The sequence below is a fragment of the Scyliorhinus canicula genome, chromosome 25 (genome assembly GCF_902713615.1).
Source record: "Scyliorhinus canicula chromosome 25, sScyCan1.1, whole genome shotgun sequence".
Taxonomy (NCBI): Eukaryota; Metazoa; Chordata; class Chondrichthyes; order Carcharhiniformes; family Scyliorhinidae; genus Scyliorhinus; species Scyliorhinus canicula.
This window is the reverse complement of record NC_052170.1, coordinates 11,408,338-11,420,652: the sequence shown is the minus strand read 5'-3', so window position 1 is coordinate 11,420,652 and position 12,315 is coordinate 11,408,338. Positions and strand designations below refer to the sequence as shown.

At 49.8% G+C, this 12,315-nt stretch overlaps 1 protein-coding gene across 14 annotated transcripts in view; it reads right to left on the bottom strand.

The window, feature by feature from the left end:
• LOC119957119 (ELAV-like protein 2) overlaps positions 1-12,315 on the bottom strand; it is a 208,925-nt gene that overhangs the window by 27,679 nt on the left and 168,931 nt on the right. For all 14 annotated transcript variants that reach the window (XM_038784821.1, XM_038784835.1, XM_038784834.1 and 11 more), the window contains 2 exons: positions 10,078-10,303; positions 5,316-5,354 (listed from right to left, as the gene is read on the bottom strand). In XM_038784821.1, the coding sequence (XP_038640749.1) occupies positions 5,316-5,354; positions 10,078-10,303 (265 nt within the window). The remainder of the gene's footprint in view (positions 1-5,315; positions 5,355-10,077; positions 10,304-12,315) is intronic.

The window sequence follows — 12,315 nt, the reverse complement described above, 5'->3', positions numbered from 1 at the left end:
CCCCCACCTCACCCAACCCTTCACCACCACCTCACGGTCATTGGCGGCATTTTGCGCTTCCCCCCACTGACGTCCACGGCTTTTTTGTGCGGCTGACCTGTTCTGGAACCGGAACGTCCCCCTGGCGGGAAGGGCCGGAGAAATGAAATGAAATGAAAATGAAAATCGCTTATTGTCACAAGTAGCCTTCAAATGAAGTTACTGTGAAAAGCCCCTAGTCACCACATTCCGGCGCCTGTTCAGGGAGTCTGGTACGGGAACTGAACCCATGCTGCTGGCCTTACTCTGCTTTACAAGCCAGCTATTTAACCCACTGTGCTAAACCAGTCAAACAGCGCAGCCTGTAGTGTTAACGTCTCCTGAATGAAGCTCTTCGTATTAGCTGAACCCCCAAGGTCTGCAGACTCAATGTCGAATCCACCACTGAAAGGGAACTGCGCCAGTTGGGTGGGGCGCCCCCCTCCACCCCCGTCTCGGGAGGCCGAAAGCCTTGGCTTCAGGTCCCACTCCAGGACTTGTTGGCTCGACAGCAAGTCAGCTTCCAGGGTAGCAGGGAAGCCAGCATGTATCGCTGCCGGGTCCCAGACTGGGTAAATGGAGAGGGTTGATGGTAGAAAGGGTATCTCTCCATTCAAATCGCCCCCCCCCCCCGCTAAATCCCCAAAAGAGTGACTCTTGATCAGAAGGTGATTGTCATTCAGTCCTGCTGATGACTGCCAGATGTCCCAAAGTGCTTCGACAGCCAATCAAGTATTTATCCTGAGGCACAGTCACAGCTGTGATGTAGGAAACGCGGCAGCCAACTTGCGCACAGCAGGATCCCAGCAATTTGAAAAGGGCCAGATAATGGGCGGGATTCTCTGACCCTTCCCCGCTGGTGGGGTCTTCCGATCCTGCCGAAGGCCACCCCTCCCCTTCCCGTGGCACCGTCCCGGGTGTTGGGATGGGCGAGCGAGAAGCGCAAGATGCTGCAGACCCCAGGTCCCAGGTTCGATCCTGGCTCTGGGTCACTGTCCGTGTGGCGTTTGCACATTCTCTCTGTGTTTGCGTGGGTCTCACCCCCACAACCCAAGGATGTGCAGGGTAGGTGGATTGGCCACACTAAATTGCCCCTTAATTGGAAAAATGAATTGGGTACTCTAAACTTATTTAAAGAAAGATGCCACAGACAGCTATTGGTGTCGAGTTGCGTCTGTCTTTGCAGAACATGTCGGGGTGGGGGGTGGGGCGTTGTGGAAACTCCCTCGCAATCCTGTTTTTCCTGATTGATGTTGGCCGAGGGTAAACATTGGATGGGAGGACTCCCCAGTTCTTCCTTAAAAACGGATATTTCGCTTCTACCTGGAGGCTGCTAGTCAGCACCTTGGACAGCAGCCTTGGAAACCAGGGCACTGCCTTCGAGGGTCAGTCTGAATTTTGTGCTCAATTACCCGGAGTGGACCTTGAATCCAAACCCTATCCACTCAGAAACTGGAGCTGCGCCCGCGGACCCACACTGAATCAAAGAGCCTGCCCCGATATTAAACCCTATCACCATTCTCAGGGTTAGCACAACCATTCCACCACAAATTATCTTCAGGACAGCAGTCACAGTAACGTGGCACAAAATAGTCCCGTGGAGGTGCGACAAATAATGACTAGATAAACTGCTCTCGCCAATTAAGATTCCAAGAGTATGTTCTTCCAGAAATGGAAAATAGCCAGACTTCAAGTTCCAGTTGTACATTGAATCATAGAATCCCTCCGGTGCAGAAGGAGGCCATTCAGCCCTTCAAGGCTGCACCATGCCACCTAAAGAGCACCCTACCTAGGCCCACTCCCCTACCCTATCCTCATAACACAACCTATCATGCATATCTTTGGGCATTAGGGGCAATATAGCAAGGCCAATCCACCTAACCTCTTTGGACTGTGGCAGTAAACAGGAGCTCCCGCCCACGCAAGACATGGGGAGGGAGTGCAAACTCCACACAGAAAGTCGGCCAAAGCCGAAATCGAGCCCGGGTCCCTGCGAATGTGAGACAGCAGTGCTAACCACTGCTGCCATGCCACCCATAAACATACTGTCAAATAGTTCACGTTGGAATGTGTTGGAAGGACGTAAGACAGTGGCAGGTAATATTGAGGCTTTGCACAGGTTTGATTTTGTGGTTTATGATGCGTTGCTCAAAATAGTTCTTCCTTGCGCCCCACCATACCTCACCCCCACCTCACCCCTCCCACCACACCCATGGACAACATCATCACCACTCACAATTTGTCTGTATTGGTGTCCTCAAAGAAACATACTCAGCTAAGAGCACTTCTACCCAATCTGTCAACATGGAGCCAGTTGGGGTTCAACCCGGACAACATTTTCCCAGCACATTGATACAATCTATCATCTTAAAAATGAGTAGGCATGCTCAAGGAGAAGCAGAATGGGCATGCAATGGGCAGGGGGTGGGGGTGGGGGAACAGTCTGCGAATGAAGCTGCAGACTAATGAACTAGTCAAATAAAATAGTGTGGGCGCTTCAGTAAAATCTGGGCCTAGCGGATAAAGGAGAGGAGGAAGGCAAAACAAAATTGAAATCTTTAAAAAAAAAAAATTTAGTGTACCCAAATCATTTTTTCCAATTAAGGGGCAATTTAGCGTGGCCAATCCACCTACCCTGCACATCTTTAGGGTGTGGGGGCAAAACCCACGCAAACACAGGGAGAATGTGCAAACTCCACACGGACAGTGACCCAGAGCCGGGATCGAACCTGGGACCTTGGCGCCGTGAGGCAGCAGTGCTAACCACTGTACCATCGTGCTGCCCGACAAAATTGAAAGCTGTTGGCAGACCAGGCATTGAAACAAATGACAACATGTTGCCATGCCCAAAAAAAAGATGTAGTTCGTATTTGTTTGGGTGGAGGAACAAAAAAGAGACTTGAGACACCTGGCTCGGATAAAGAGCAATCCAGTCATTCCTGTCCGATGTGATCATGTAAATGTTTACCCTCAGGTGGGTAACTGTTAACATCTGTCAAAGTGATGAGGCCAGTCACAAGGAAGCTGGGGTCAATCTTTCCTTTTGTGGAGCAGAACAGGTCGAGGGAGAGATCGAATCGAGAGTCCATATTGTGAGGGGTTTTCGAGAGGGTAGCTAAGGGGAGGGGTGGGGGGGGGGGGAACCGTTTCCTGTGGCAGGTGGGTTGTCCAAACTGAGATTGAAGAGAGTTGGCTTTGGGTCAGATGAGAAACCAACCCCACCCCACCCCACCCCAACCCGATCAGTTGTTGAGATCTGGAATCCATCGCTGGGTGGTGGGAAACAGATTCAATTGCAACTTCCCAGAGGGTAATTGGATCGATTTATAAGGCAGGAAAGATTTGGGATAACCATGGGAAAATGAGTAGGCAGATGAACCTAACCGGCTGGCTCTTCCAAAGAGTTGGTGCGAGCATGATGGGCCGAGTGGCCTCCTTCTCCACTACGTTATTTAAGGGTCAATGCTTTTGGACCCTTCCCATCGACGGGCGAAGCAGCGCTGAACGTTTACAGACATTTCAGTCCTTCTTTTATCGGAATAAGGAGGGTGCAAGTTAGAGGACGCCTCTTCACACGGCTAGTTATTCGCAGGGGGATTGCAAGGAGAGGTCATACCATCATTCAAAATAAAAAATGGGACGCCAACGTGAATGTGAATAGGACATGGAGAGGTGGGAATATGAGTAGATAGGCTCTGTTTGAGGGGCCGAATGGCTTTGTTCGCCCAAAGTTCTGTGCTTTGATTACAAAATGATCCACAAATGCTTGGAATTTACCACAGAAAATTGGGGCTAGCCGCAATATCCAGCTGGTAGAATTGGGGCTATCGATCTCGTGAGTTCACAACCTGTGGAATATGCACTGGGCTTTTCGAAGGGACTGTGCCGTGTATCGCGCCAGGGCAGACCCATTTGCCATCGCCTTGGGGAGACAGAAAGGGTTCATCAAACTCCAATTGAAAGGAAAGCCTGCCTTCTCTGTCCAGGGTGGGAATCTGTGATCTCCAATAAGGACTAGTCTGCCTATTTAGGGTAGGGCCCAGCTGTTTAAGATAGCAGGTTGCGATTGGGGTATGAGGGGAAGTCAGAGGGACCAGAGCGGGTATGGTGTTACAGAGAGTAGCTTGTTCTAAGCTTCTCTGAAAAGGGTAGTTGGCCTTCCAGTTTAATTGAGCTTCCATTTAGCTTGAAGCACAACTTCCCAATCATTGATCTTAGATTATAGAATTTACAGTGCAGAAAGAGGCGATTCGATGCATTGAGTCTACACCGGCCTTTGAAAGAGCACCCTACTTAAGTCCAAGCCTCCATCCTAACCCCGTAACCCCACCTAACCTTTTAAGACACTAAGGGGCAGTTTATCACGGCCAATCCACCTAACCCGGACGTCTTTGGACTGTGGCAGGAAACCGGAGCACCCGGAGGAAACCCACGCAGACACGGGGAGAACGTGCAGACTCCGCGCAGACAGTGACCCAGCAGGGAATCGAACCTGGGACCCTGGCGCTGTGAAGCCACAGTGCTAGCACCCGGAGGAAACCCATGCAGACACGGGGCGAACGTGCAGACACCACACAGACCCATGGCCGGCATTGAACCCGTGTTCCTGCCGCTGTGAGGCAGCAGTGCTAACCACTGTGCCACCCTGCCACCCCTACGCTTATGTCAGCACAGTGTTGTACCACTCTCAGCGATTAAGCATTTTACCACAACTGTTAACATTTTCCCTTTAAGCCCATAATTGTTGGGTCAGCTTTGGTGGAGGGTTTGGTTGGGGGGGGGGGGGGGGAGCGGCATGGAAAGGAGTACGTAATACCTTTCTGATTCGACCAACAGCAAATTCCAATTAAACATAACACCAGCGGCTGAAAGGAATTTGCAAGTAGGGAGTGAAGGAGTCGGAACTGATGGGTGAAGAAGAGTCACCGATCGAAGGTGAAAGACGCAGTGGAGTGAATGCCAAGACAAGGGGGCACAAATATATCGCAAAGCAAACATATTCACGGAGTGGTTGAGATTTAGAACACAGTATCCAGAAACAGATTCAATTGTGACCTTCGAAAGGGATTTAGATAAATATCTTCAGGAGGCAAAAAGTTTCAGGAAGATGAAGAAAGGATGGGTTTAGCATGCGGCAATTAAAATAACTGATAATAATTAAAAATGGTGCCTGTTGCCAAACACTTACACAATACCAGATAGCCACTATTCTAAAGATCAACGTAAACTTTTGCAGTCCTGTACATTTGACTGGGCGAACATTACATTCTAACCCTTTGTTTTGGAGCATTAATTACCTCTTCACGCCGTAGGCCATGTTAAGTAAATTGTCCAGTCTGTGAAGGAAAGGGAGACGGAAGGAAGGGCGGATGTTAGTACTTATGAAACAGTAGCCTTTATTTGAAGAGAGGGAGAGATAGACAGAGAGAGAGAGACAGCAATAGCAGATACACAGCATCAGGCACATGTCATAACACACAGTGAAACAAATCCAACTGCACACGTTTTGCAATTATAACCAAAGAAACACAAGATTAACATGACTGCTGAATTAAGGCGACATAGTATGTCAGACGGCATCTGTGGGGGTTTGACTCGATTACTGAATGTACAGCGGGAGAATTTGTAAAATCAAAATGGGTTCGTCAATGATATTCTGCCAAATTGCTTCTTGCCAATTGCATGTCTGGGTGTATAGTGTAGCTATTTTGTCACTCTCCAAGAATGGAGTTAAAAAAAGAAATAAGTTCACAAGAACGGAGTTTAAAAAAAAGTTCAGTTTTGTACCAACTGGGACTCAATATTGCAATAGATGCAATACCGAGAGCATCATATTGATATTGAATAGCAGTGTAAGGCGCGAGCTCAGTGTCTAACTCCCTATTAAATGCATAGTTGACTTCAGGTAAAATTTACGTCCAATGCAAATGTAAGATTCCTATTAATTTTCCTTTGAAAAACAGGATTGTAGTCTACCCAGGATCTATCTTTCCATTCCACACTTCAGTCTCGGGGCGGCACGGGGATCCCAATCCCAATCCCAATCCCACCTGTGTCGGGCATCTACACAGGCGGGATGGGAATATTTGGAGGGTGGCCCAACGTCCTCTGGCTGCTCTGCAAATGCTCCCGCCTCGCCCACGATATGCCAGCCATTGGAGGGACTGGAAAAGCCTGCCCGGGATGTGGGCATCCTGGGCAAGCTCAGCATTTGTTGCCCATTCCTGATTCACCTCGAGTAGGTGACGGCGAACCGCTTCCTCAAACAGCCGGCCGATAACCGACTTGCTGGAGTTTTTTTTTTGAAGAGTTAACAGAGAGGGCCGATGGGGGGAATGCTGCCGATGTGGTGCACATGGACTTCTGAAAGGCATTTGATAGGGTGCCACACAACAGACTTGTGAGCAGAGGTGCAGCTCACGGAATAAAAGGGACAGTAGCAACGTGGATACTAAATTAGCTGAGTGACAGGAAACAGAATGTATGTTTTTGGACTGGAGAAATGTTTGTTGTGAAATTTCCCATGGGTCAATGGGAGGATAGTTCGGAACTTCTAAAGGACATAGTCAAATTGGTTGAACAATTGGCAGAGATGAAATTCAAATTGCTGCCTACGGCGCTGAGGACCCGGGTTCGAATCCCGGCCCTGGGTCACTGACTGTGTGGAATTTGCACATTCTCCCCGTGTCTGCGTGGGTTTCACCCCCACAACCCAAAAGATGTGCAGGATAGGTAGATTGGCCACTCTAAATTGCCCCTTAATTGGAAAAAATAATTGGGTACTCTAAATTTAAAAAAAAGAGATGAAATTCAATGCGGAGAAATGGGAAGTGATTCATTTTGGCAGGGAGACCATGGAGAGACAATATAAAATAAATTCTAAAGGGGATACGAAAGCAGAGGAATCCGGGTGTATAAGGGGAGGCGGTGGTTGAGTGGTACTGTCACTGGACTAGCTATCCAAGAAACCCAAAATAATGCTCCGGGGGCGCGGGTTTGAATCAACGCCATGGCAGATGGAATTAAAATGATGACCATGTAATGATTGTCACAAAAGCCCATCAGGTTCACTAATGCCCTTTAGGGAAGGAAATCTGCCGTCCTTACCTGGTCTGGCCTACATGCGACTCCAGATCCACAGCGATGTGGTTGACTCTTAACTGCCCTCTGAAATGGCCTAGCAAGCCGCTAGGTTCAAGGGCAAGTAGGGATGGGCAACAAATGCTGGCCTTGGCAGCTTCACTCACATCCCATAAAAGAATAAAGAATAACACATTGAAGGCAGCAGGACAGGTTGATAGCGTGATTAATAAAGCATACAGCATCCTAGGCTTTATTGCTGGGGGCATGGAGTACAAGGAGGTTATGTTAAACCTGCATAAAACACTAGTTCAGTCTCAACTGGAGTATCGTGTCCAGTTCAGGAGACCATACTTCAGAAAGGTCATTAGTAAGACTGCAGGTATGATTCACCAGAACGGTCACAGGGATGGGGGGGTGGGTGGGTGGGCTTCAGTTACGCAAAGGGATTTGCAGACGTTAGGACTGTTTTATTTGGAGAAGGTCGTGAGGAGGTCTGATCGAGGTGCTCAAATCCATGAGGGGTCTGGACAGAGCGGACAGGAGGAAAAATTGGTGGAAGAATCGAGAGGGGCAGAGATTGAAGGTAACTGGGAAAAGAAACGACGGTGACAGGAGGGGAAACATTGTCGCTCAGCGAGGTGGGGGGCGGGGGGGGGGGGGGGGGGGGTGAGGATCTGGAATGCGCTGCCCGAGAGTGTGGAGGAGGCAGGTTCAACCGAGGGCTTTTGAGAGGGATTTAGATGATTACCCGAGGTGGAAGAATTGCGCAGGGTTACGGAGAGCAGGCGAGGGGGAGGATGGCGCTGAGGGCATTGGCTCATTCAGAGAGCCGGTGCGTACACGACGGGCTGAATGGCGGCCTCCTGCGCTGTAATTATGCTGGCTCCTTCACGGGGACAGTAAAGAGTCAACCCCATCAGTGTTGGGTTTTGGGGCCAAATGCAAACCAGTTGGGATAAAGATGTAACTTTTTCCCAGGGCGTTACCAATAATGGTATCTTTCCTGATGATATCTTTTAAAAAAAAAACACAATTCTAGTTCTCAAGCTGACATGAATCTCGATTGCCAATTTAGTAATACAGTCATTGTATTATTCCTCTGAGCCTCCAGCTGCACTTCCCTTAATGTCCAGCTGGGTGTGGTAGAGACTGGGACTGAAATCTGGTTTGTATGTTGGTGCACTCATGTACGTTTCACATTTTATCAGGGTTTAATTGTCAACATTCCAGAGTACCTATTCATCTGTACTCAGCAGTGGACACTTCACCTTCAAGCATGCCAATGTATTGCGATCCTTGTGGGACAATGCTACGTTTAATGTGTTGCTGAAATGTAAATTGGAATAATACCATTTATCCTGCTGGAAGTAACTTTTAGCCCTTGTCTTTGGGGGAGGGGTTGGCGGTGGGGTAAAGGTGAAGTCTGATAATCCAGAGGCCCAAACTTGGGGTCGTGCTGGTTCAAACCCCAGCTGGTGGCATTTAAATTTGATTAATAACATCTGGAATTGAAAGCTTGCCCTGTCATTGGTTGTCGTTCAAACCCCACCTGGTGCCCTTTAAGGAGGGAAATTTGTCATCCTCACCTGGTCTGAAAGAATAAATAAACCAGCAAAGGCATTTCTGTGTATTTGATATGTTCGATTTGCCTCAGACCAGTGCAGAGATGACACCAGCTTCAAACTTTGCAGGAACTCGACTTAGAGTTTCATACAATGCTTCCAAATGCCTCCATCATGCTTCTAGAAGCTTCTGGCTCCTTCTCTAGTGCCTGTTTGCTTATCTCTGTGTCCACACCCGGGCTTTAACCAGTCAAGTGCAGTGAGCATCAACAGTAATCAGACGCAAATGGTCAAACACCGAGCGACTGAACACTACAGGCATGATGGGTTAAATGGTCTTCTTCTGTTCTCTATGATTCTATGAGGGAAGGCACAGTGGTCCAGGACAATTCTTCTCCCTGCTGTTTCATTTTGGCGGGGGGTAAGCCTTGTATCGGGACCCTCCCATGTTTCTGTCACCCAGCTTGTCTCTATCGTAGATATTTGCTCCATCCGGTGCAGTAGACAGTCTGTGAATGGACGGGTGGGAAACAATTCCAATCGGCCTTCTGAATGTGAACTGGCATCTTAACCGAGGAGCTCAGATTCAACGGGTTCTGGATTGAAAACGTTGGGTGGCGTCAGGGACATTAGCGTCAAAGGAGTAAATAAATGCAAGCGACTGGGAGAGGCATCGCTGACCTGGTGGCAATAACCAGTAAAACTCTAAACTTGCTACTGAAACAAAAACCCAGTTGGTGTAAAAATTCACGATGTCCGGTTTCGTATTAACTTCCGAAAGAGTTGGACTCTGGTTAAGCTTTCTGGGAGCTGAGGACTTCCATCAAGAAATGTTGACTCTCTTCAAAATGTTTGGGTTTCAGTTAAACATGATTACTTCTTAAAAAATTAATTTCGAGTACCCAATTTATTTCCAATTAAGAGGCAATTTAGCGCGGCCCATCCACCTAACCTGCACATCTTTTTGGGTTGTGGGGGCGAAACCCACGCAGACACGGGGAGAATGCGCAAACTCCACACGGACAGTGACCCAGAGCCGGGATTAAACCCGGGTCCTCGGCACCGTGAGGCAGCAGTGCTAACCACTGCGCCGCCGTGCCGCCCAGTTGAACACGATTATAACCCACTTGTTAAACCCCTCAGTTTTCATTTTAACTAAATGGCCAAACCCGTTCAAACTAAGTTTGTGGTGAAGCAATTCAGCAGTCATGGGTCTGTCTGCACGTTCTACCTCTGCCAACTCGTTGCCCAAGGCTCATCAGGCGCAATGCCTTGCGGGAATTCAGGTCAACCCCGCCAACTTGACAGAAAGACGGAGGACTGGAGTCCCACAATTCATTGGGCCGCCTCGGACACCGGCAGCCCAGGGCGAGGTGGAGGTGCCACTGGCGTCTCTGATCAGTGCGTGGCTCACCTGAATCGCTGTGCCTGGTGATGCAGGGGACCAGGGTATCGTCTGCTTGTCGATTGGTACAGCTGAGACAGCAGCGCCTGGCCAGTCTTTTGACTGGGATTGTTTGCGAATTTCACTGTGATGGGCTCGGTGGCTCCCAGGGGCTTTTGCCCATTCAGCCCCTTAATGGCTTCCTCTGCCTCTATCCTCTTGTCAAATCGGATGAAACCGACCCCTCGAGAGACACCTGTTTTGGGAAAAGACAGAACGACGATAACCTGTCTGCAGTTCGCTGACTGGAATTTGCTTACGCACAGTACAATGTTGCTTTTCAAAAAATCTCTTTCCAACTTATTCCTCGTGACTTCCACTGGGCTCTGTGGCCAGCTCTCTCTCTCTCTCTCTCTCTCTCACACACTCTCTCTCTCTCTCTCTCTCACACACACACTCTCTCTCTCTCTCTCTCTCACACACTCTCTCTCTCTCTCACACACTCTCCCTCTGTCTCTCTCACCTCTGAGTCAGAAGATTGTGGGCCCAAGTCTCGCTTTAGGTTTGAGCACAGAATCGAGGCCGACCTGCCTCGAGCCGCACTGAGGGAGTGCTGCACTGTCGGTGGGTGCTGTCATTGTGACAAGGCCTTAAGTCCAGTCTCTGTCTGAAATCACGCTGCACTATTTCAAACCCCCGATGTTCTGGCCAACATTTATCACTCAGCCAGCATTACTTCTCTTCTTTCCCAATTAAGGGGCAATTTAGCTCGGCCAATCCACCTACCCTGAACATCTTTGGGTTGTGGGGGCGGGACCCACGGAAACACGGGAGAATGTGCAAACTCCACGCGGACAGTGACCCAGAGCCGGGATCGAAACCGGGGTCCTCGCGCTGTGAGGCGGCAATGCTAACCACTGCGCCAACGTGCCGCCTTACTCAGCCATCATTCCTAATGCAGATTATGTGACCATTGTCATATTGCTGCTTCTGGGATCTTCCTGTGCGCATATTGGCTGCCTTCCCCCCCGTCATTGAAACACTGGCTGCGCGCCAAAAGTGCATCGTGGGTTGTAACGTGCTTTGGGATGTTCTGAAGTCTCCAGCTGGCCGAGGACTTGTCCCACAGCCACCGAGAGCTCTCCCAGTCACCCCCCCCCCCCCCCCCCCCCCCCCCCCGTGCCGGACCTGATGGAATGATCAGCACAAGGCACAGCTTAGCAGGCCACAAATGAGGCAGGTCCAGAGTGAACAGTGGGAAACCCCTATGACAGTGGAGGGACTGGAAGATCTCTCCGCCACCGCGGAGGGGGGGGGGAGGGGGGGGGGGGGGTGTGCGGAAAATCCCGCACAATGTTAGTATCAGCCAGAAAGGCTTGCCTCTCAGAGCCCATCCCTAACTCTGAAAGCCAGATGGATCCCATTCAGTCCCCCCAATAAAACCCCAGCGCGCCATCATTTGACCAGTGGAAAGAGGGGATATAAATTTAACAACAGCGGTAGCACTGAGTCAGAAAGGATTGGGTTTTTCTGGTGTCAGGAGACCAGTGGCAGCCCGTCCTGCGATTCCCACCCCCTTCTCGGCACCAGCCATTCCGCCGGTGCGGGATAAGGGTGAGGGGCTGCGAGACTGCAGCCTGTGCTCCCAACCTGGCCAGCTCTGTCTCCCAAAGCCTCGCAATTCTCGTGGAGCCCGAGCCAGCTTCTCCACGGCCCCTCAGAGGAGTCGTGAACCATTGTCTGGATTCGGTAACCTTTTGAAAGGTGCGTTCGAAAGATCTTGCCCGAGAACCCCCAGCCACGCCCCCCCCATGGCCCGTCATACTCTCCATGGCAAGTCAATGCCAATTCCATGCCCCTCCCATGACCATTCACCCAGTATGTACATTGTGCATTACCAATGAGCCAAGTTATTACAATGGCAAGTGGGGAACTGCTGAGGAGGTGGTGGAAGAGGGGGGGGGGGGGCGGAAATACAGAAACCATTCAGAATTCTTCTTTTGACAAGTTCTTACAACTCTGCAATCGGACAGAACATTAAAGTATCGATAGCATAGGCTTCCAACGCTTCATGCCTCTTAATCCTGTCCAACGAACATTGAGACATTGTGATGTGGAGCTTATAAAGAGGATGCTCGGGAAAATACCGGACCTGGACTCGCACAGGTTGGTCATGGGAGGAAACTTCAACACAGTTATTGACCCTGGCTTGGAACGGTCAAGCTGGAAACGGGCAGGGTGCCAGCAATGGCAAAGGAACTAAAAGGT